This window comes from Bombyx mandarina, chromosome 26 (genome assembly GCF_030267445.1).
Source record: "Bombyx mandarina strain Sakado chromosome 26, ASM3026744v2".
Taxonomy (NCBI): Eukaryota; Metazoa; Arthropoda; class Insecta; order Lepidoptera; family Bombycidae; genus Bombyx; species Bombyx mandarina.
The window spans coordinates 734,999-758,321 of record NC_143232.1 but is presented as its reverse complement, the minus strand read 5'-3'; the positions used below and the strand labels follow the sequence as shown (position 1 = coordinate 758,321).

Sequence of the window (23,323 nt, the reverse complement as noted above, 5' to 3'; positions counted from 1 at the left end):
CTAAGACAATTTTAATACCTGACCTAAACATCAGCCCGCTGAATTTCTCGCCGGATCTTCTCAGCGGGTCGCGCTTCCGATCCAGTGATATTCATTCGCGAACCAGTTACTCATGAGTTGTTAGGTCTCCTTTGGAGACGCTCGGGCAGCTGTTAGCAAATCCCACCACTTCATGGAGCCTTTGCTCGACCACATGTCCTGGTGAAATTGGAAAGGTTTCAGTGCCACCGTAATCCATCCTTCACAAAAAAAAAATCCAGGTCACGTTGGATGTAAGCGGCTATGGACTGATCGATTGGAAAGGACTATGTTCAGCTTTTTTTTTCTTTTTTACTACCTATGCTGATAGTCTTGAGAGACTATATCAGCTTCGCCCTGACGTGTAGGTGAGCTCACGGGGCTCAAACCGGAGTGTTGCTAACACTGGCTCTAGGAAGAGCAGTGCTTCGCAGAATCTATTACCAGATCGGAAACGCGACCCACTGAGAAGATCCGGCGAGAAACTTAGTGGGCTGTGTCTGTGGGTTAATGTTCAGCAGTGGACAGCTATAAGCTGAGATGATATGATTGTGTCCAAACTAATGAGGTATTGACAAATGGGTACTTACTATACGCACGATTATTAGACTGGTTTGTACCGCAAATTTTATATTCTATGATTTCCAGAAAATTGTGGTAATAAATAAATAAAATAAATAAATAAATATTTACTAACAATCACGCCACGTTAACGGGTCCCGTGATAAGTTCGTAAAGAGCTTGTGTTACAGGTACCAGATAACGGAAATATATGTAAGATTTTTATTATACACATACATATATTTAATATACATCCATAACCCTGGAAAAGACATTTATATTTATCATACAAATATCTCCCCTTGGCGGGATTCGAACCCGCGACCCCCTTGTGTAGTGACCATGTCACTTACCACTACACCAGACGGCCGTTGAATGTTTTATGTGCACACGTGTATATTGTAGAATTGTAGCTGCGAAAGATTAAAACTATTCTGAAGGAGAAGAACTGTGTTTTTTTCCCCTAGATAATCGCTGGTAGCCTAAGGGACTATTCTAGCTACCCTCGGACCCTAGGTTAGCTCATGGATTCAACCCGAGAGAATTTGCTTGATCAATATAATATGTCCCGACAAAGTCGATAAAATATCCGCGGCCATTACAGAACCACACAGTCACGTTATTATGAAAACTTAACAATTTTTTTTAAGACTTATGTTGCAAATGATGTGACAATAAAAACCAGCAGCGTAACGACAAGTTCTTTTATTTGTGCAAGAATGCAGAAAAGTAGTTAGAAATGGCTGGCATGGCTTGTTTTATTAACACTATCCCCCCTTCGTTGGCTTTGGCTGGCGGCGGTGGCGGTGGCTATGGCGGAAGGGGGCGTGTTAATATGGCTTGGCGGCTTGGCTGGCGGCAGGGCATGACAGCTGACGTCACGTCCGTTACATTCGGCCATCCTGCAACAATTGCTCCCGCAATGGGGAACACACAAAAACATTTAGTTCTCAAATAAATCAATAAGGTCTTCAGTTTCGAGCTGCTCATCGGAACTACTAGCGCTATCGGACACATGGGCTATACTTTTATAGGGCTTTAATGAATCTGTTGATACCAGGCCAGTGAAGTTTTTATAACTTCGTAAACCTTTTAGATATACTTCTAATTCGATAACAATTGTTACCTACTACTTTAGTTACTACATACGGACCTGAGTACAAATCGTCTAATTTGGTATTAATCCTAGCGGCGCTACTAACCAGTTGGCGCCTGTCTCTATGATACAAAATGCCTTTTCTTATAAACATGAGCTTTTTTTTTATATTAATGTTGTGTGTACTCGCTTGTTTTATCCTAGCTGCAGCTATCTTACGCCGTGCGTCAACAGTTTCTGGTTCGAGACCAGGAATCGAAACATCACATATTGACCTACCAGAGCGCGCAAAGATTAAATCACAAGGCTTGTAGCCGCTGTTACTTTTAATTGTGTTGTTTGTGCCTCAATTAATGGAGTTCACTAAATTATTTGAAGCTTCACTAGGATCAGTTGCCCGCAACACAAAATTGTATGTTTAGTTTGTTCAACCTGGCCAATTAGCGCGCGGACAAGCAATACCGTTTAACGTACGCCTAAACTGTTTATCTTCTGATATATTTTTTTAAAGTACCTACTCGTAAAAGCTTTCCCGTAGTCTGTCACCACGTGATTCGGGTATCTGGACAAACCCTATTAATATATTTTTCAATGCACGAATGGTCCCGATTAAATTTACAGTACGCGTTAGTTCAGCTATCACAAATTTAGACAACGCATCTTTCATTACGATCATGTACTGGTTGGTGCCCTTTAGATGTCCTACAGAAGGGCATCATGTTATATATTTGTACCATGCGCATAGTATCAGATGGTTTAGAGATCGGATATAGACAGTCTTCTTTTTTTTAACATAGTTATCCTTCTCATGTGTACAATAAAGACATGCTGCCACGTATTTCCTAATAAAGCGTGTCATTTTAAGAAACCAATATTGGCTTTTAATCAGAGCTAAACGATGATTTAGATCCACGTGACAAATGTCGTCATAGTGCATTTGTACAATTTTCCATTTAGCCGAAGGGACTGCGAGTCTATTTCCCTTAAAAAATTTTCGAACTAGTTCATTCATAATTATCTTTAACATCAGCGCGACTTCGTCCGCGTGGAATATAGTTCACAAAGAATGCTTTATTTTAGTACAAATTGATTAGCATAAAAAAAACGTTATAGTGAGCCAACCTTAACATATGCTATCGCGGACATTTTTTTTTTAGATCTTTTAAAGGGGTACAATTCTGTCACATTATTTTAGCGAAACTTTAACAGTTTCTGCAGCGCACGCACCGGAAGCTCTCAAAAGGGAAAATAACCCGATTTTGAAACATTACTTACTGGTACTTCGCTTGTATTGGTCTTAGCTGACCCAGTGATGGTCTTAGCGGTGCTAGCGTTATATAGCCTATAACCTTTCTCAATAAATGGGTTATTTAACACTGAAAGAATTTTTCAAATCGGACCAGCAGTTCTTGAGATTAGCGCGTTCAAACAAACAAACTCTTCAGCTTTATAATGTTAGTATAGATAGCTTTATAATCGAACTAAGCTTTTCGTCCTGACATTGCACAGTACAGAATCAATCAGTAACTAAGACGATTCACGTTCATCATGTCAACAGGATGCCTATTAAGCGCGTCTACAAATTTTCCATACGTTCACCAGGTCTATACTCAACACTAATGTCATAATCTTCTTTCAAAACTCACCATCGCGCAATGCATGGTATAATGTCGCGTTTGGTAAGCGTAGCACAAACCACAGTACAATCAGTTTCTACTATATCATGTTTACCTACTTCATAAACACGGAACCTACGTAGCGATTGTATGACCGCCAGGTTATGAGCTCTTAACTATGATACACATTCTTCCTTCCTAGTAACCCGGCTAAAATAGTATAACAGGCCGCAGTGAGTTGTCAGTTTGTTTTTGTAATAGTATACCAGAAATTCCTAAGTTACACGCATCGGTTTGTATTTCTGTAGGAAGCATAGGATTATACAGAGCTAGCACAGGTTTGAAACGTAAGCTGTTTTTCAGTTGTTCGAAATTCGCGTTTTGTTCACGGCCCCACACCCATGATTTATCTTTTTTTTTTTTTAAACCAATAAACTGTCGCACACTATAAGCATTATTTGGCACAGGACACTGCGAAACGGCCGTCAATTTTTGTTGCACCCGGCTGTATACCGTCTGAAGATATTTCATGACCTAATAAGTGACTTGTTCCTCCAAGAATGAGCATTTACTCATATTTAATTTTAAGTCTCCACCATAAAATTTCCCAAGTACTTTCTCAATAATTATTGAACCCGATTTTATACCAACTGAGGGTAGATGTAAATCGTTTAAAATTGCTAGTATCTCGATTTGACCTACATTTATTTTTACCCATTTCTTTTCTACCCACAGACTCAATTATTTTATTTATTAAACGCATTTAACTACCCCACCTAGTGGAATAAGGTGGAGATAAAGAAGAAACGCATGAATACAGATGGCGCATTTGCTAAACCAAAAGGAATTCTAGTGTACTAGAAATAATGACCTTGCGGTGTAATGAAAGCAGTTGTGTGTCTGGCACAATGCTCAATTGATGGTAGCCCTGGGCTAAATCTAAACTCGTGCAGTACTGTTCGGTGGATACTTTTATATTTTACCATAGCGTTTAACGCACGATAATCAACGCATAGCCTACTGTCGCCGTTCTTTTTCTTAATAAGACCACTGGTGAAGCATGACTAGATTCAGATTATTTTATAATGCCGATGTCTAAAAGTGGCGATACACGGGCTGATCACTAGTAAGCTTAATTTGCATTTGAACTAAATTGGCAATACCTAAATCATGTGTATTCGTAGCAAAGCAATGCTTATACTGTATTTTTTTTAATCTGAATGACTCCTAATATTTAATGGCTCCTTTTAATTTTTTTTATTTCTACCCACAAATCTCGAAATATTTGTAATGGCATGGCTATGGCAAGTAGAAATGCAACACACCTGGCTGTTTGGCTGTGGCTCCTCGCAGCTGTTGGCCCTCAGCAGGACCTCGCCCGGCGGCCACAGGATGGTCTCCGAGCCCATGTTGATGTCTTTGATGTAGCTGTCTTCGCCGTTCAGCAGCGTCGCAGGCAGGGAGAAGGAAGCTCGTAGCCGTGAATCTCGTGAAGCGCCGTGAAGCTCGTAGTGCCGCAGTGGAGTAACCACGTTGCTGCTCTTTTAGTTTCCCTCTACGTGAACCAGAATGATGGAAGGACAGGGCGGCAGGCGCTTTTGGTCCGACGACGTCGAAGTCCCTTTGATTTGATTGTTCCAGGTTCTTCATCCTGTAGCTCAAGTATCGCCTTGTGGACCTCTTTCTGAAGCAATTTTTCAACACTTTCCTCGCCAGTGAAATAGGAGCTTCATCTTCTTCAAACTTGTCAGAAGACCGAGACATCTGAGCGTGTATATGACGTTGTTTCATTTCTTTATGCCACTTCTGATTGTTGCAAATGATGTGACAATAAAAACCAGCAGCGTAACGACAAGTTCTTTTATTTGTGCAAGAATGCAGAAAAGTAGTTAGAAATGGCTGGCATGGCTTGTTTTATTAACACTATCCCCCCTTCGTTGGCTTTGGCTGGCGGCGGTGGCGGTGGCTATGGCGGAAGGGGGCGTGTTAATATGGCTTGGCGGCTTGGCTGGCGGCAGGGCATGACAGCTGACGTCACGTCCGTTACACTTATTTTAATTAAATGTTCGGCGAACCCTAAAATTTTTTTTTTTTATTTATTTGAATAACTGTTCACTTAATATAAAACTTCTGTTCCCAATTTCATTTCATCAAATAGAATATAAGGTTTCGTACTAAAATTGCATTCTATTTTTTATTTTATTTTTGCCTTATTGGTAGCATACGGCCCACCTGGTGGTGAGTGGTTACCGTCGCTCATGGACGTCAGCAACGCCAGGGACAGAGCCAAGCGGCTGCCTACCGTTTCAATATACATTCAGTTTATATATTCGTTCACGAGACCTTGAAATGAAGACGAACTTGTATCCAATGCAAATACGGGTATTATGATAATAATATGCGATAACAAGACTTAAAGTACTAAATTGCAATAAGTAACCCTATTCTTATCGCGCTAAGGGTCATAAAGCGTACGCGCTAAGGATTACGGTATCTGGCGTTTTGTAATCGTGCAATAATACGACTGCAAAAACTGGGAAGGCGATTTATGTTAAGGAAAATTGACATCCAAATACATTGAACTGTGGACAATGTCATTACTTCAACCTTATATCGACATTAAACGATCGACCTTTCGTTTTACAAAAAATTACCACAAAAAAACCTAGCGTCACACCGTTTTTGGAATCTTTTTTAAACGCGTGTAATGCGGGGGAGGGGAGTAATTCCGGGGAGCCGCAAAAATATTTCATTTTAAATCGGAATAGAACGGTTGCTTTTTCCAAAATAGTAATATTTTTGGAGTGGAGAAGGCCTTTTGGCCGATACACGAGATGTGCTTCCGGCTTTTTGCCATAGTCAAAACCGCATGCATGATTCGATATATATATTTTTTTAAATCACATCCAATCCATTTCGCTGCCGACGGTACGCAGTTGAGCGACATCAAGACAAACATCATTAATAACATTTCATTATTAATATTTCTATCTTATTTTGTTTTGATACGGAGACACTCCCACGACGTGTTATTATTAAATAGTGTTTATATCATATCATTATTGTGTTACTTTAATAAATTTTAATAACAAGGTCAGAGAGAATTGTAATCAAAGTATGCCAACTAAAAGTACTTGTTCTTAATCCTATAGTTCTCATACCAAGTCTTGGTGCCAGGGCATGTCACAAAACTCCTGGTAGGGACATGCTGATGATTTCTTACATCAGAATTGCTATTCAAATTTGAATGACTGTCTTCGTGCCTCAAGTCGTCGTGGCCTAAAGGATAGGACGTCCGGTGCATTCGTATCTAACGGCTGCCCCACCCTTCAAACCGAAACGAATTACTGCTTCACGGCAAAAATAAGCAGGGTGGTGGTACCTACCCGCGCGGACTCTCAAGAGGTCCTACCACCAGTAATATAATACTTGAGACCTTAGAACTTTATCTCAAGGTGGGTGGCAAATTTACGTTGTAGATGTCTATGGGCTGCAGTAACCACTTAACACCAGGTGGGCTGTGAGCTCGGCCACTCATCTAAGCAATAATTTAAAAAAATAAAAAATCACTTTACGTTATACACCGCATTCACTGTTATTTTAACATGCCAAAATTTTCTGTTTTCTAAGCAACTTTCCACAAAACATTTACAATTTCTATTGTACCTACCTCTGATAAATTATACATAGGTATTACATAAATACCTTAAATAATCTTGTGATGCATACATACAAGTTTAATTAACAAGTAATCGAATTCATTGTTTTTCAAATAATGTGCACGCGAAAATATTTAATTTAAAAATGAGTCATACTTATTATAGGATAGAAATTGGGCGTTTTGCCAAAGTTCTGTTGTTACTCAATCTATGTTGAATAAAAACTTACCTACTGTACTTCATGTGTATTGCAAATAAAACTTTTTATTGCACTCAATGGGGAAACAAGTTTACAGCCCGATCGGTGTTAAGTGCTTACTAGAGTTTTTTTATTATTTTTTTATTGCTTAGATGTGTGGACGAGCTCACAGCCCACCTGGTGTTAAGTGGTTACTGGAGCCCATAGACATCTATAACGTAAATGCGCCACGCACCTTGAGATATAGTTCTAAGGTCTCAGTATTGTCACAACGGCTACCTCACCCTTCGAACCGAAACGCATTACTGCTTCACGGCAGAAATAAGCGGGGCGGTGGTACCTACCCGTGCGGACTCACAAGAGGTCCTACCACCAGTCATTATGCAAATTATAATTTTGCGGGTTTGATTTTTATTATACACATTATTTTTATTACACATTTTTATTACAGTGTAACAAACAAAACCCGAATGCCAAACCCATCCTGAAACATGAGTTCTGAATTGTTATACACAGCAGACTAAAGTGCCTCAATCAAACCTTCCAGCAGCAGATCTCACTTTTATGTCGTCGTGGCCAAAAGGATAAGACGTCCGGTGCATTCGTATCTAGCGATGCACCGGTGTTCGAATCCCGCAGGCGGTTACCAATTTTTCTAATGAAATGCGTACTTAACAAATGTTCACGATTGACTTCCACGGTGAAGGAATAACATCGTGTAATAAAAATCAAACCCGCATAATTGTAATTTGCGTAATTACTGGTGGTAAGTACCTCTTGTAAGTCCGCACGGGTAGTTACCACCGCCCTGCCTATTTCTGCCGTGAAGCAGTAATGCGTTTCGGTTTGAAGGGCGGGGTAGCCGTTGTAACTATACTGAGACCTTAGAACTTATATCTCAAGGTGGGGGCTCATTTACGTTCTAGATGTCTATGGGCTCCAGTAATCACTTAACACCAGGTGGGCTGTGAGCTCGTCTACCCAGCTAAGCAATAAAAAAAATAAAAACTAGAATGCACTACTGCTTTGTAACAGCGATATTCAAGATGGCAGTGCCTAAATGTAGGTATAACGATGAAGGGAAGATCGTCCACCGGTTGTTGTTCGGAACTTGTATATATGCAAGGTTATGTTGAAAATGTCGTAAGCGAGATTCAGGCATCTCTCAAATATCTTGCGTTTGTATGATGGCTACCTGCCACACTAAGCATTTTCACAATACACACCACCACCAGCAAAACACATACACTTCGTAGAATTTAATTTCATTGTTAATTACACTATGGGTGGTGGTATTAAAAGTAAATTTCTTGTAATTACTGTGACAGTAAAATATGGAAGGTGACAGAAAAGTCAGTAAGTACTATTATGAAAAAACAAAATTTAGAAATAAAATACCAAAGATAATCGGTAAAAACTAGTTTTACGATGCAAACAGTAATATTGGTATGTGGTATATTAATGAAGCAACATTGTACAAGGTCAAATATACAAGCTAAAATGTACTTTGAACACACTGTATGTAGATATTTATTGATTGTGTAATCTTTGTGATTCAACAATTAAATAATTTATTAGTTCTATTATGTGTAAGTCCAGTTGTAGTAAAGGAATATAATTTATCTCGAGCAATGATTGCATTGTAAGCAGACCGACAATACTCAACAAATGTTCACGATTGACTTCCACCGTGAAGGAATAACATCGTGTAATAAAAATAAAAGCCATCAAATTATAATTTGCGTTATCACTGGTGGTAGGACCTCTTGGGAGTCCGCACGGGTAGGTACCACCACCCCGCCTATTTCCGCCGTGAAGCAGTAATGCGTTTCGGTTCGAAGGGTGGGGGTAGCCGTTGTAACTATACTGAGACCTTAGAGCTTATATCTCGAGGTGGGTGGCGCATTTACGTTGTAGATGTCTATAGGCTCCAGTAACCACTTAATACCAGGTGGGCTGTGAACTCGTCCATCCATCTAAGCAACAAATAAAATAAAAAAATACACTTTTAAAATTTGATGTATGAACAGAATATCATGTTATCTATTTATAATCTGTTTAATTCATATAAAGATAAAATTGACAATATTTGAACAATAGTATTATCACTGTGTCATTTGAAGCATTCAGATTCTTTTAAGTAAATTAGAGTTTTTATGTGGAGATATTTCAACAAAGGGTGATGTTTTATTTGGTTTATTTATTAAGACATAGATATTATTAAAAATCTTATGATTAGATAATAATATTATTAATGATTGGAAAATAATACACTAATATTATTAGTGTAATTGCATTGAAAACTAGATGAAATTCAATTCACAGAATCTTTCTTGTTTTCATAAATGAATTAAAACGTAATTTGTCTGTAAGGGCTCATCAACTCTTAGTTTAAAATGATACTAGAGCCCATATATATCACCATGTTAATACATGTGACGTTACCACCTTGTGACAAAGTCTAAATAATTTACTACATTGGTTGAAAAGCAGTTCAACAAAAATGATGCTTAGTTTAGCAAATATACACTGTGTTTCATTTACATTAAGAGAGATACTTTACAACAATGTTAATGTTCGGGAACGGCCTCTACATACCATTTGTATTTAAAAAAATTATTGCATTTCTTACAATGTCATTTTCTCTTATGATTAAGTTTCTCAAGATCCTAATTTAAAATCCAAAATAGACAAATAGGCAACTGAGCACCATACAACATACAAGTAGTTATGATGTGTATTTTTGAGATAGTAATAATTAAATTTGTGAAATGTTCATCCATAATTAAAATCTAATCATTCCATAGTTTTTCGAGTTATTAGGCTAAGCAAATCTGATCTTATTATTATTTTTAATATTTAAATTTAATATGTAATTATTCAACAACTAAATTAGTAATTAACATTCATCACAGCATTATTAAATAAATGTTCAAACTATTTAAAAAAATATTATATTGCCGCCTAAATAGTGATTAGTAACAAAATACTGTACCATAGAAATTACGATCCCGGTATCCGGATGCGAATTAAAAGTGTGTTCCATCCATAATAAGAAATACCGAGGTAAATTGAAAATTTGTTAAAATTATAATGATGTTACAACCTAAAGTTTCATTCCGACAATTATTATTAACTACTATTAATTCTTTCTATTCTAACTACTGTTAATATGATGAATAAATTAAACTAAGTACGTATCAAATGGTAATTGTTTTTTAATAAAATGTTTTTGGCAAAACTTACCGGATTTAAGACATTTCTCAAACGCCTCCTTTGCGGTCGAATATTCAGGCTTCCTGTCCAGGGGCTGCGACAACGATTGTGTATACGTAAAGTAACTTCTATCCGATTTAACACTAAGGAAAGCAGAACTTATCTTCCCGAAATGAAGACTTGAGACTTGAGGAACAATTTTCGTAATCACAGACATCCTGTTATTTAAATTTAGTTTCACACAAAGCAAAGGGATGTCGTTATTACTATTTTATTCGTTGTTAAGCTAAGGACCCGCGCTCCGACGCCCAATAGCCAATAAATGTAGTTAGGTACCGCACTAAGGTAGGTAGATATGTAACGAATACTGTCGAATACCACTGAAGTAGGAAACCTATCTATGTCGAATACTGACTGGTGGATTGGATCTAAACAAATGTCAACGTCAACAGGTCCACGCCACAGATTATTTATGCTTGCAACAAAACTGGACACATTTGAATTTGCAAAGGCAGCCAATGCTATTCTGTAATTCTGAAAGAGATTGCGTGACAAAAGACTCTTTACATGTAAATTCAGGTTCAGAAATGTAAAAACCCCATAGGGTCATTAGAAGATATATCTTTCGCGTTCTCGGATGCGCAGAACCTAATTTATCTGTCTACAATAAAGTCAAGTGGAACTGCTTTCTAACATCAACCGTTACCTAAAAACGTTAGAAAATACAAAACAATAACGATTAAAGATAAAAAAATAACGATGAAAAATTCATGAAAAGATTAAAGTATAGATTTTTATAAAATTTGATTTATTATATTTAATTCGAATCATTGGAGTGAAACGCAAGATTGACCTTTAGGACTCATATCTCAAGGTGGGTGGTGTTACATTGAAGATGTCTGTGGACTCCAATAACAACTTAACACCGGGTGGGCGGGGCGCTCTTCCACTCATTTACGCAATAAAAAAAAGTTGATTTTTCTACTATAGCTCAATCATCTCACTTTATTAATTAGACACTAATTGACATGCATTACTCCTGATAATCAATTAATCAATCAATAAATCGAAGCATTCATTAAGTAAAAATATAGATATATATCGCCGAGTGTGTTTCTTTTAAACGCCTACACATTTTAAAGCCTATGGTTCGTAGTACAATGAGTCCTTTGAATAAATTTATTGTCTAGTGAACGTTACCTACTTAAAGTTAAAATAGTTTTCTATCCGAACATTGTCTACATAACTACCATAGATTGTTCACAAAAAAAAAAGTCAGGAACAAGCTAGGGTTGCCTAATTTAACTGATCTTCCTCATAGAAGTCGTAATCTATCACCGAAATTGTCCTGAAATCGAAATAAACACTGACTTTAAGAATTAAAATAATGTCATAATTTATCATGAAATAAATATTTAAATGGTGATAAACTAAGTCCAGAAGATGAAAAACGGTAGGCAGTGGCTTGGCACTGCCCCTGGCATTGCTGAAGTCCATGGGCGACGGTAAACACTCATCATCAGGTGGACCATGTGGTCGTCTGCCTACAAGGGCAATACAAAAAAAACCTCAGGATATTTTTTTTAAAGTGATGCTACAATTTTTACGCTCTTTATATTAGCTTCACTTGTATGTATGTTTGTAACTGACTCCTTTAGACGCGATTTTGACCCACTTTAAACGGCCAGATTTCATTCAAACTCTTGTACATTTATCGAGGACCGATGACAATACACTAATTTGGTAAGATTATTCCATTATTCAATTTGCAAAATAAGATTTTTGCCTATTTATATAATTTTTTATCTATAGTCGATAAGGCAGGAATTGATGTTAAGGTACTTAATAGTTTTAAAAATACTCTTTTATAGAAAATTTTAATTAAAAAATGAAAAATAGATAATAGTTTCAAAAAACTAAAAAACACGTTTTATAAAATTCAACTAAAAAATAGAAAATAAATTTTAAGTAATTTGAATTGAAAACAGAGTAAAAAAAAAATTATTAAAAAAAAGCGTAGGGTGCTTTTTACGGCATTATTGAAATAATACTTCTTCTACTCATATCTGTCAGAAAAGTATTTATAACTAATAACACCATGCACCCCACGCTTTTTTTACAATAAAAAATATTTTTTTACACTGATTTCAATTTAAATTTATTAAAATTTATTTTCTATTTTTTAGTTGAATTTTATATAAAGCGTGTTTTTTAGTTTTTTTAAACTATTATTTATTTATTACACAACAGTGAGTGAAAATCCGTAATTAGATTCAGTAGGTTGATTTTCTCATCTTTTGACTGGTGGCTTATGGACTATTACGTTAAAGTGGTAAACTAAACAACTTCTAGACTAACAAGGCAATCAAATAAAAATTTCATGTGTAACACTGTATTGCAAGCTTAGCTAGAGAATGGAATTTGCGTACACTTGCATTAAGAATTACTTAATGCATTACTTTCTACACTAAACAAGAAATCAAGTAATGATGTTTATTTGTGGTAAAGCGTCCTGTGAGCCCACACAGGAAGGTACTACCATTCTACCTATTTCTGGCGTGAAATAGTAATGCGCTTCACTCATGTCTTAGAGCTGGTCTCTTGGTATTTACGTTGTTGGTATCAATGGTTACAGTAGCACTTAGCGCCAGATGAGCTGTGAGCCTGTCCATTCACCTGATCACAAAAAAAAACTCAATATTTCATCCATTTTGCTATTTAACACATTCGCCTGAGCAACCTCATTTCTGAATATTGCTATAAAATTATTTATATTGCTATAGAATATTAATATAAAAAGCTAAACAACGTCTAAAAACGTCCCGCCACAATACGTACATCTTAAGATGATTTTTTTTTAAGGAACGCGGCGGTATAATCTATGAAAATCGAATGTGTTGCGGCGCTAAGTAGATGCGCCATAGGAATTTGCCCATAAAATAGACGTCCAAAGAAGTTCCGACAATATAAATATGATAATCTAGAGGCCGTCATATGACGTTGTGCCATTTCATAATTTTATAAACACGACGCCGTAAGACGTTGTTCACACGAACGTATTAACCTGAAAAAAGCGATCCACCACATCTAATTTTATTAACACTAGAAGCTATGTGGCAATTTTATTGTTTTCACAGAAAAGTGATTTGCGCGCAGCTCATTTTTGTGTGTTGTAGAGACAAGATTACGTTTGCCGATGTCGTAAAACAGTTTAAAATTAGAAATCTCAGTTTAGTTTTTTTGAGGCTGGCTGCTTGTATTTTTGAGTAAGCTATAATTTTAGAAACAATCGACTGGAAATTCTTGGGAAATTTAAATCAAGAATTTGACAACATTTGCCTTGTGATGGGTCACGTGACAGCACGTGAAGTGGCATAGACAACGCATCCATTCGTCAGTTTTCGGGCGAACAGGCAGGCGCAGTTTGGTGTTTTATTGAGCAGACTGCCTATAAGTGAAAACTGAAAAATGGCAAAGGTGATCTCTCACGCCCAGGCGACCAAGGAACATGTCCTGGCAGTCTCCAGGGACTTCATTTCCCAGCCCAGGCTCAGTAAGTTAATTATTTATTGCTCTAGATACGTCATTTAGGTTTGGGGCCTGTCAAAAGGTATTGATTTTTCATCTAATTTTCAACCTCTTCTTCTTACTGATAGCACTTTCTGACATTTTTCTATGTTCTTATCGGGTAAAATAGCTTTATATTTCTTGATTTTTAACCTTGGGCATCATAAAATGTTTGACTTGAAAGATTTACCGAGAAGAATACAAAAAGTATATGTATGCGCATAACACACTACCAGATAATTACTTTAATAAAACATTAATTATTGTTTCTAATAACCGAGATTTAGGTTTAGGAGACAGAAGAAGTGATGTACTTGTGATCAGTCACATGAATTTGGTTAGTCTAGCTTATAAAAAAAAGTAAATGATTACATAGTAGGTATTACTTTTATTTTCATATTTCGAAGATTACGGTTCTGAAAATATGAAAAATCTTTGAAGAAGCTTCTCATTTAGATTATACTATTCCATATTCAATTTATCTCAATTCACCTCTCATTGTCTGTCAAGTAAGACTGAAACTATTAGGTAAGCCTTATTTCTCCAAATAGGAGAAAATTACTTAATCAAAGATAATCTTAAGATAATATAAGAATAATACTTCGAATTTTTAATATCTTGTTTCTACAATTAAATAATGGAGAATTCTGTAAAATGTTTTTTATTGATTAACTAAATTATGCTGAAAATTGAGTGCACATGAAAACAGTTTGTGCATTACTGATACTAAAAACTGAGCTAAATACTAATATTGACTAAACTCTATTCTTTAATATAAAAATTTTGCAATGACTTATTTATTACAATAAATAATATATAGTAAACTATCAATGAAAAATGTAAGTGACAAAATTCTGTGATTCTTTTTCTATTAAGAGAATTTAGTGATATCTCATTTGGGTTGTATTAAAAAAAAAAGTTACACATAAGTATTCTCAAATCATTGATCTGCTTGTGATGAAACTGAGATACCTCAACATTAAGAGTAATGAGGTTGATGTCTAAATATGTTTCAAATTATAATTGGTCAAATTTATCTGAAAGTTTGCAGTCTAACAGAAATGATGCCTCTAATAAAAGACCAGAAACAAATGATGAATCTCTATAAAAATTACAACTGGCCTTTCCCTGTTGATAATGTTCCCTACAGTTAAAGTTTCTGACATACTACTAAAATCATGTATGTTATATGAGATGAATTCTATAGAACAAATTGGTATGTGTTTATGTTGTAGTGGAATAGTTCATAGTATATTCAAAATGTTCTAGTCTGCTATCTGGAAAATTCCGTTGAAAACAAAATCAGTCCTTTATTAACATTGATATACCATATCTCTAAAATTAATATACACCTTGTAATTGCCATATAAGTGTTTTAGTTGGCTGGCAATTTTGCTATCTCTTTAATCTCTAATAATGGAACTTTTCAAATAAACAATTGTATCAAGTTCACTGTTATATAAATTGTTTTGAAAATCTAGTTTTTTAAATTTTTAATCACCTGAAAAGTTAGATAAATGTTTTTAAAACATTGTGACTATAAAAAAAAAGAATTAATTTAAATATGTAAGCTAGACAGAATGCTGTACAAGATGAATTTCAAAATTACAGGCAGAAAAAGTTTAGGGATTTTACAATAGTGTATAGAATTAATTTACAATATATTCACAAGACAAACAATAAGTTATCTAAATAATTAGTGGTAATAGAAATTTGTACTAAAGTAGTTGATAAATTTGAGGGTAGATACATACTTTTAGAGATAAATAATATAATTTGTCTTTTAACTCTACAGCTTACAAGACTGTGTCTGGTGTAAACGGTCCTCTCGTCATCTTGGATGAAGTCAAGTTCCCCAAGTTCTCTGAGATTGTACAGCTAAAGCTTGCAGATGGAACCCTTCGTTCTGGTCAGGTAATTGATACATCCTTGGTCACAACTTAACGTATTTTAATAACATTAATTATAATGTTGTAAAGCACACATTTACAGCTTTTAATGCTCTAAATGTTTTTAATGACTCTGAGCACAAACAACCTAAAAAAAAACAGTCATTGTACTAATGTAACAATGTAGGTCAATTATGGTGCATATGTGTATTAAACCTTATTTATAACTTCAAATTATGGAACAGCATTGTATAGTAAAATGATTTAATCATTTCTTGCAGGACTTATTATGAAAACCCGCTTGAATTGGTTCCGAAGTTTAGCCTATTTTTGCTACAAAGCAATGATGTGTTTTTTAAGTTTGAAGAGCTAACCTGTTCGTCGTCACTTCTTATGTATATACTTCGACATTATATCCCTAGATGAGTAGTGGCTCTTAATGCCTGATGTATCTTAAGAATTGTCTGTTGAATGGATTTAATAAAGTTGCGAAAATTACATGCGTAGTACAATTAGCCTATATCACTACCAGTACTTAAGGCCAGACGCGTTGGAGTTTAGTTGTGACCTAAATAAATTATTATCTTCACTTTTAACTGTTAAGGTACTCGAGGTCAGCGGCTCCAAAGCCGTCGTCCAAGTGTTCGAAGGGACATCAGGTATTGACGCGAAGAACACACTCTGCGAATTCACGGGTGACATTCTTCGTACACCGGTCTCTGAAGACATGTTGGGTATGTATAAATAATACAGTTTGATAATTGTTTGGACTGTGGCACATACAAATGAATCTCACACACATGTGTTTTTTATTGGTTATATAAGTAAACAAGCTCACAGGTATAAGTGGTTAATTGGAGCTAACATCAGAAAGAATGTCGCTATCCTACTTGAGACATGAAGTCGACACTTAATTGTTTTGTGTTTCTAACAAATGGGGCTATTCTGGTTTCACAAAGTGTGCAGATGAGCTTATGGGACTCATCTGGATAGAATTAGCAAACATCTCCCATGAAGCAATCTTTTGCTGAATCTACCATCAGATCAGAATTGCGACCCACTGAGAAGATTCAGTGAGAGACTCAGTGGGTTGTTGTACTGTTTAACATTAGTCACTAAGGACTGCTGAAGATAGAGATAAGTGGAGAGGAATTGTACAACGGGTGAGAGTGCAGTCAATAAACTAGATATAACCTTCAGAAATGAAGATGCCAACTCAGAAGAAGTTAGCTTTAAGACAGGCATGGTGCAATAGATACCACAGACCATTAATCACGACCACTGAAGTAATGAATTATCAGTTGGTTTTTTTTTCCATTAACTTAAATGAAATTGTACACAGGCCGTGTATTCAACGGTTCCGGCAAACCCATCGACAAGGGTCCCCCAATCTTGGCCGAGGACTTCTTGGACATCCAGGGTCAGCCCATCAACCCATGGTCACGTATCTACCCAGAGGAGATGATTCAAACTGGTATGTTCCCTTTGATTTACAGAATAGTAAGAATATGGATTGATGTACAGATAACCTGAAATCTTACTATTACTCTGTTATTTTGATATACTATATGTGTAACATGCCACGGAAAACTTGTTAAAATAGGTGAAGATCATGAGCCGTGCTTGCATAGTGTTGTTCGGTTGAAATTGAAGGATTACTGCATAAGTTATTCGCACACCGTCACGGGCTCGTATCACTCCTGTGCTATATACGTAGAAATCTGTTTTCTTTAATTGTATGTTATTAAATCTAAAAAAAGACAACTACTCTATGGTAAACCAGAGGGCCGCAGAAGTCGTGGCAGACCCAAATTCCGATGGTTAGATGGCATAGGACACCTCAAAGTTATCGGTGTCAGGAACTGGAAGGAGATAGCCTTGAACAGAGCAGTCCGGAGAGACATACTGGACCGGGCTAAGGCCCCTACTCTGGGCTGTGAGGCCTAAGACGATGAAACCTAATAAAAATCTTGAATACACGTTCGACTGTGTTTCCATTCACGCCCCAATAGAACTTTTATATGGTTTTCCCCTAAACTTCAGGTATCTCCGCTATTGATGTGATGAACTCTATTGCCCGTGGTCAGAAGATCCCCATCTTCTCGGCCGCCGGTTTGCCTCACAATGAAATTGCCGCCCAGATCTGTAGACAGGCCGGTCTTGTCAAGGTAAAAATAAACCTAACCTAATTGTATTAAGGTTTATGATTGAACATATCACATAAATTAAATACTGTATTTTAATATGTAATTAAAAGCCTTATATGGGACTGTGATTTGAATATTGTGCTAATTACTGTCTAATTTTCTATAAAGATGTTTCTCGATAGATCTTGAACTCACTGTATATCAGATTTTTATTTATTGCTTAAATGGATGGATGAGTTCACAGCCTACCTGGTGTTAATTGGTTACTGGAGCCCATAGACATCTATAACGTAAATGCGCCACCCACCTTGAGATATAAGTTCTAAGGTCTCAAGTATAGTTCAACGGCTGCCCCGCCCTTCAAACCGAAACGCATTACTACTTCACGGCAGAAATAGCAGGGTGGGGTACCTGCCCGTGCGGACTCACACGAGGTCCTACCGCCAGTACCTGCCTATACATTGAATAACACTTTTTTTTATATTGTCAGGTCCCCGGCAAGTCAGTCTTGGACGACCACGAGGACAACTTCGCCATTGTGTTCGCCGCTATGGGTGTCAACATGGAAACGGCCAGATTCTTCAAGCAGGACTTTGAAGAGAACGGTTCCATGGAGAACGTGTGTCTCTTCTTGAACTTGGCCAATGATCCTACCATCGAGAGAATTATTACACCTCGTCTCGCCCTGACCGCCGCCGAGTTCTTGGCTTACCAGTGTGAGGTGAGTGTGAGAGAAAGAGAGAGAGACAATACACTTTATTGCACTCCAAAACACAATTTACATTCAAAAACAGTCAAAAAGGCGGTCTTATCGCTAAAAGCGATCTCTTCCACACCCCCTTTTAATTTATAGAAATTCTGGAAAATATTAAAATATAGCAGTTATGTTGCATTCATCTGAATGACTAAATGTTAGTTCAATTTTATTTTTTATTTGTTTTACCTACCTTTCAAAAATTTTATGCGGTCCAATTTGCCTAAGTGGTTAGAAATGATTTCAAATGATAAAATATTATATTTATATATGTATATATTTATTTATACGAGAATTGCTTGTTCAAAGATATAAGATATGCAAATATATTAGTAATGTGAACAAATTGTGTACAGAAACACGTGCTGGTCATTTTGACCGACATGTCTTCGTACGCTGAGGCTCTGCGTGAGGTATCAGCCGCCCGCGAGGAAGTACCCGGACGACGTGGTTTCCCAGGTAAACTGATTCTGTCATTAACCAGTCAATACCATTAACCATGTAAAGTCTGTTATTGACCAATAATTTGGATATATATTTTTTTGCGTAGATGTGTGGACGAGCTCACAGCTTACCTGGTGTTAAGTGGTTACCGGAGCCCATAGACATCTACAGCGTAAATGCCGCCACCCACCTTGAGATATGAGTTCTAAGGTACAGGTACAGTATAGGTACAATGGCAGCCCTATCCTTCAAACCGAAACGCATTTCTGCCTTGTGGTGGTGGGCCGTGATCCTGATTTGTCTTAAAGTATCGCAGCTTAAGGGCCCTGCTTTCGATTTCCGTGTACTCTAGTTGACGATGACAATGACGTGGCTATTGACAGGTTACATGTACACCGATTTGGCGACCATCTACGAGCGCGCCGGACGTGTGGAGGGCAGGAACGGATCCATCACCCAGATCCCGATCTTGACTATGCCCAACGATGACATCACCCATCCCATTCCCGATTTGACCGGTTATATTACCGAAGGACAGGTCAGTTGCCGGTCACTTTTATATTAAACACATGCACTGCGGTATATTTTTTTACTGCTTCAATGGATGGACGAGCTCACAGCCCACCTGGTGTTAAGTGGTTACTGGAGCCCGTAGACATCTACAACGTAAATACGCCACCCACCTTGAGATATAAGTTCTAAGGTCTCAAGTATAGTTCAACGGCTGCCCCGCCCTTCAAACCGAAACGCATTACTACTTCACGGCGGAAATAAGCAGGGAAGTACCCACGCGCGCGGATTCATAAGAGGTCCGACCACCAGTAATTACGCAAATTATAATTTTGCGGGTTTAATTTTGATTACACGATGTTATTCTTTCACCGTGGAAGTCAATCGTGAACATTTGTTAAGTACGTATTTCATTAGATAAATTGGTACCCGCCTGCGGGATTCGAACACCGGTGCATCGCTCAACACGAATGCACCGGACGCCTTATCCTTTAGGCCACGATGACTTAGTAACAAGCGAGTGAGAGATTTAATAAATAAAAACTGTTAGCTCGTATATAATTAGTTTGTTTTCTGAATAGATCTACGTGGACAGACAGCTTCACAACCGTCAGATCTATCCCCCGGTGAACGTGCTACCTTCCCTGTCCCGTCTCATGAAGTCCGCCATCGGCGAGGGCATGACGAGGAAGGATCACTCTGACGTTTCCAACCAGCTGGTATGTTTTTTTGCTTAATATCTAAGTTTTGGATTCACCCGAAGGGACTAATGTTAATGTCACCTTAATGTAAAAATGAAAAAAAGTTAAGAAGAAAAAAAATGGTGTGCACGTGAATGAAGTTAAACTTCTTATTCGATGTGTAGTATTGTGGCCTTCTTTGTCATCGGTCCTTAATAAGTATACCAAATTTCGAGTTAATCCGACGTTTTGAAGGGTTTCAAAATCATGTTCTAAGATTCCGTTACATACGTCTGAAGCTAATAAAAGCGTATTAAAAAGGCTATCTTTTAAGTGAATGATGAGAATGAGGAATTAACAATGTGCTTTTGTCGTCAGTACGCGTGCTACGCTATCGGCAAGGACGTACAAGCCATGAAGGCGGTGGTGGGAGAGGAGGCTCTGACGCCCGACGATCTGCTCTACCTCGAGTTCCTGACCAAATTCGAGAAGAACTTCATCACGCAGGTACGGACATTTATTGTTTACTACTAGCTGACCCGGCAGACTTCGTATAGTGCCTCAATCGATAAATAAAAGACCTAAACTTTTGCATAAAATAAACTTAAAACAAACAAAGGGAATCCCTGTCCGAGGAGGACACATCAAAGGGAAAACGAAATTGTTATTTTTTTTTAATTCCGAGCATTTTCATATTTATCTACCTTTTAAACCTTCTTTGGACTTCCACAAATAGTTCAAGACCAAAATTAGCCAAATCGGTCTAGTCGTTCTCGAGTTTTAGCGTGACTAACGAACAGCAATTCATTTTTATATATATAGATAAACACGATCATACTATACTGGTTTTTTACTGGTGGTAGGACGTCTTATGAGTCCGCACGGATAAGTACCACCGCCCTGTCTATTTCTGCCGTGAAGCAGTAATGCGTTTCGGTTTGAAGGGTGAGGCAGCCGTTGTATTGTTAAAAGTGAAACCTTAGAACTCATATCTCAAGGTGGGTAACCACTTAACATCAGGTGGGCCGTAAGCTCGTCCACCCATCAAAGGAAAAAAATGTTGATTGTGCATGCAATACAACAATACCAATAACAAAATACAGATACAATAATTTCAAGGATCCACATCCTCAGCATGGCGGATACGTGAACAGTCATTGTTGTCACTAAAAATGATTTATTAAATCCAGGGTAACTACGAGAACCGCACAGTCTTCGAGTCCCTGGACATCGGCTGGCAGTTGCTGCGTATCTTCCCCAAGGAGATGCTGAAACGTATCCCGGCTTCCACCCTGGCCGAATTCTACCCGAGAGACTCCCGCCATTAAGCCTGCAACCTTGGAGTGCTCGTGAATGTGTTCTGAACTGCCCTCGACATTAACAATAAGATATTATATGGTGTGTTATAAATTTGGTGTTCCCGTACCAATGTCACAGTGCTATAGACTGAATGTAATTTTGAATTTGATTACTTTGATTACTACAATTAATTTGATTACTAATTGTCTTTAAGAGACCTAAATAATTACGGTCAACAGATACCTTTGTCAAACATTCTATAAAGGTATAATATTGTAATTTTGAATTTGATTAATTTGATTACTACAATTAATTTGATTACTTATTGTCTTTAAGAGACCTAAATAAGTACGGTCGACAGATACCTTTGCCAAACATTCTAAATGTATAATAATATTTTGAACAAATCCTGTTTGTCGTTGGCATATTCAGAACATTAAAACGATAAATTGTAAGATATATTGTTTAATAGTAAGTTGTTAATAGTTAATGTTTATAACATGTATTGCGATCACGTTACAAGAAAAAAAAATATTTAAAATATTATATGTATTACTTAAAATAATATTTCAAACCATAAAACGGATTCTGTAGCGTTTCTTCTGTATATAAATAAAACTATAGATTAAAAAAATTATTCAAACATTTTTTTTTTTGTTGATAGAGACGCAATTGAATATTTTTGGTGCTTCATTGTTGTATTTCCGGTACATATATTGGATGTGTTCTTTCTTATAAATGGTAACATTTTTAAAAAAAAACTATATGATATTAATGTGATATCGCTTGCCCGAGTAACAATGTGAAGTGTAATAATTTTTGTGTAAATAAATTTTTGAAAGCCGATAAATAATAGCCCTGTATTAGTTGCGTATTTTACATTCCATGTTCGCGTCCGCCCCCGTTGTTTGCTAATGGCGCTCAAAATGCATGGATGATGTCTTCAATGGAAATAAAAACTAATAGAAAGTTGATGGTGTTTTATTTTTTATCTATACTTCTATACTATGTATACTAATATTATAAAGAGGAAAGATTTGTTTGTTTGTTTGTTTCGAATAGGCTCCGAAACTACTGGACCGATTTGAAAAATTCTTTTGCCATTAGAAGCCGACATTGTCCCTGATGAACATAGGCTACTTTGTTTTTTTTTTTTTTTTTTTCATGTGTGTTTTAATGTTAGCGAAGCGAGGGCGGGTCGCTAGTATATTATAATATTATAAAGAGGAAATATTTGTTTGTTTGTTTGTATTGAATAGGCTCCGAAACTACCGAACCGATTTGAATAATTGTTTCACTGTTTGGAAGGTACACTATTCCCGAGTGATATAGGCTATAATATTTTTTGAAAAATTTAGGGATCCTTACTAGAACTCCAATAATGTAAACCAAGGTGTAAAAAAATTACATCGCGTGCCCTGCGAAAACGATTGATGATAGAATAAAATAATGTACTACGACTTTGTAGAACACATTATTATTCACAAAAAGTGTCGCGACAGCATATGTCTAACTATTATAGTTATGCCGCAATAAGTGTTCTTTTATTTAAAAAAATAAAACTGTGTTATCGAGCAACACTTCCGGCCTCACATAATTAATTATTTACGAACTTAGGAAATATATAGAACTTATTATTGTCTTATAATATAATTAGTAATTTCATAA

The 23,323-nt window shown here is 36.7% G+C and overlaps 2 protein-coding genes and 1 long non-coding RNA gene across 3 annotated transcripts in view; 1 reads left to right on the top strand and 2 right to left on the bottom strand.

Moving 5' to 3' along the window:
- Positions 1 to 10,826, bottom strand: part of LOC114253046 (succinyl-CoA:acetate/propanoyl-CoA:succinate CoA transferase) — a 28,531-nt gene extending 17,705 nt beyond the window's left edge. Inside the window, exon 1 of the mRNA XM_028187789.2 lies at positions 10,396 to 10,826. Within this exon, the coding sequence (XP_028043590.2) occupies positions 10,396 to 10,582 (187 nt within the window). The 5' untranslated portion in view covers positions 10,583 to 10,826. The remainder of the gene's footprint in view (positions 1 to 10,395) is intronic.
- On the bottom strand, positions 1,270 to 5,340 carry LOC149499747 (uncharacterized). The gene is made up of 2 exons (XR_016325504.1): positions 4,617 to 5,340; positions 1,270 to 1,481 (listed from the first exon to the last, which is right to left on the bottom strand). It is a non-coding gene; the product is annotated as an uncharacterized LOC149499747 (long non-coding RNA).
- A 2,952-nt stretch (positions 10,827 to 13,778) lies between the features above and the next one.
- Vha55 (V-type proton ATPase subunit Vha55) lies at positions 13,779 to 22,627 on the top strand. Its single transcript, XM_028187675.2, has 11 exons — positions 13,779 to 13,918; positions 15,728 to 15,846; positions 16,426 to 16,555; positions 17,164 to 17,295; positions 17,865 to 17,989; positions 18,459 to 18,689; positions 19,079 to 19,181; positions 19,550 to 19,704; positions 20,258 to 20,395; positions 20,735 to 20,863; positions 21,547 to 22,627. Exons 1-11 carry the CDS (start codon positions 13,834 to 13,836, stop codon positions 21,682 to 21,684), a joined length of 1,485 nt encoding a protein of 494 aa, XP_028043476.1. The 5' UTR covers positions 13,779 to 13,833; the 3' UTR covers positions 21,685 to 22,627.
- Positions 22,628 to 23,323: the final 696 nt, after the last annotated feature.

What these genes read in the sequence shown, in the direction of transcription:
- Vha55 (XM_028187675.2), top strand. Translation starts at nt 13,834, where the DNA reads ATGGCAAAGGTGATCTCTCACGCCCAGGCGACCAAGGAACATGTCCTG. An exon ending in AGAGGAGATGATTCAAACTG is followed by an intron (nt 17,296 to 17,864) that starts GTATGTTCCCTT and finishes CCTAAACTTCAG; the next exon opens with GTATCTCCGCTATTGATGTG. An exon ending in GTTATATTACCGAAGGACAG is followed by an intron (nt 19,705 to 20,257) that starts GTCAGTTGCCGG and finishes TTTTCTGAATAG; the next exon opens with ATCTACGTGGACAGACAGCT.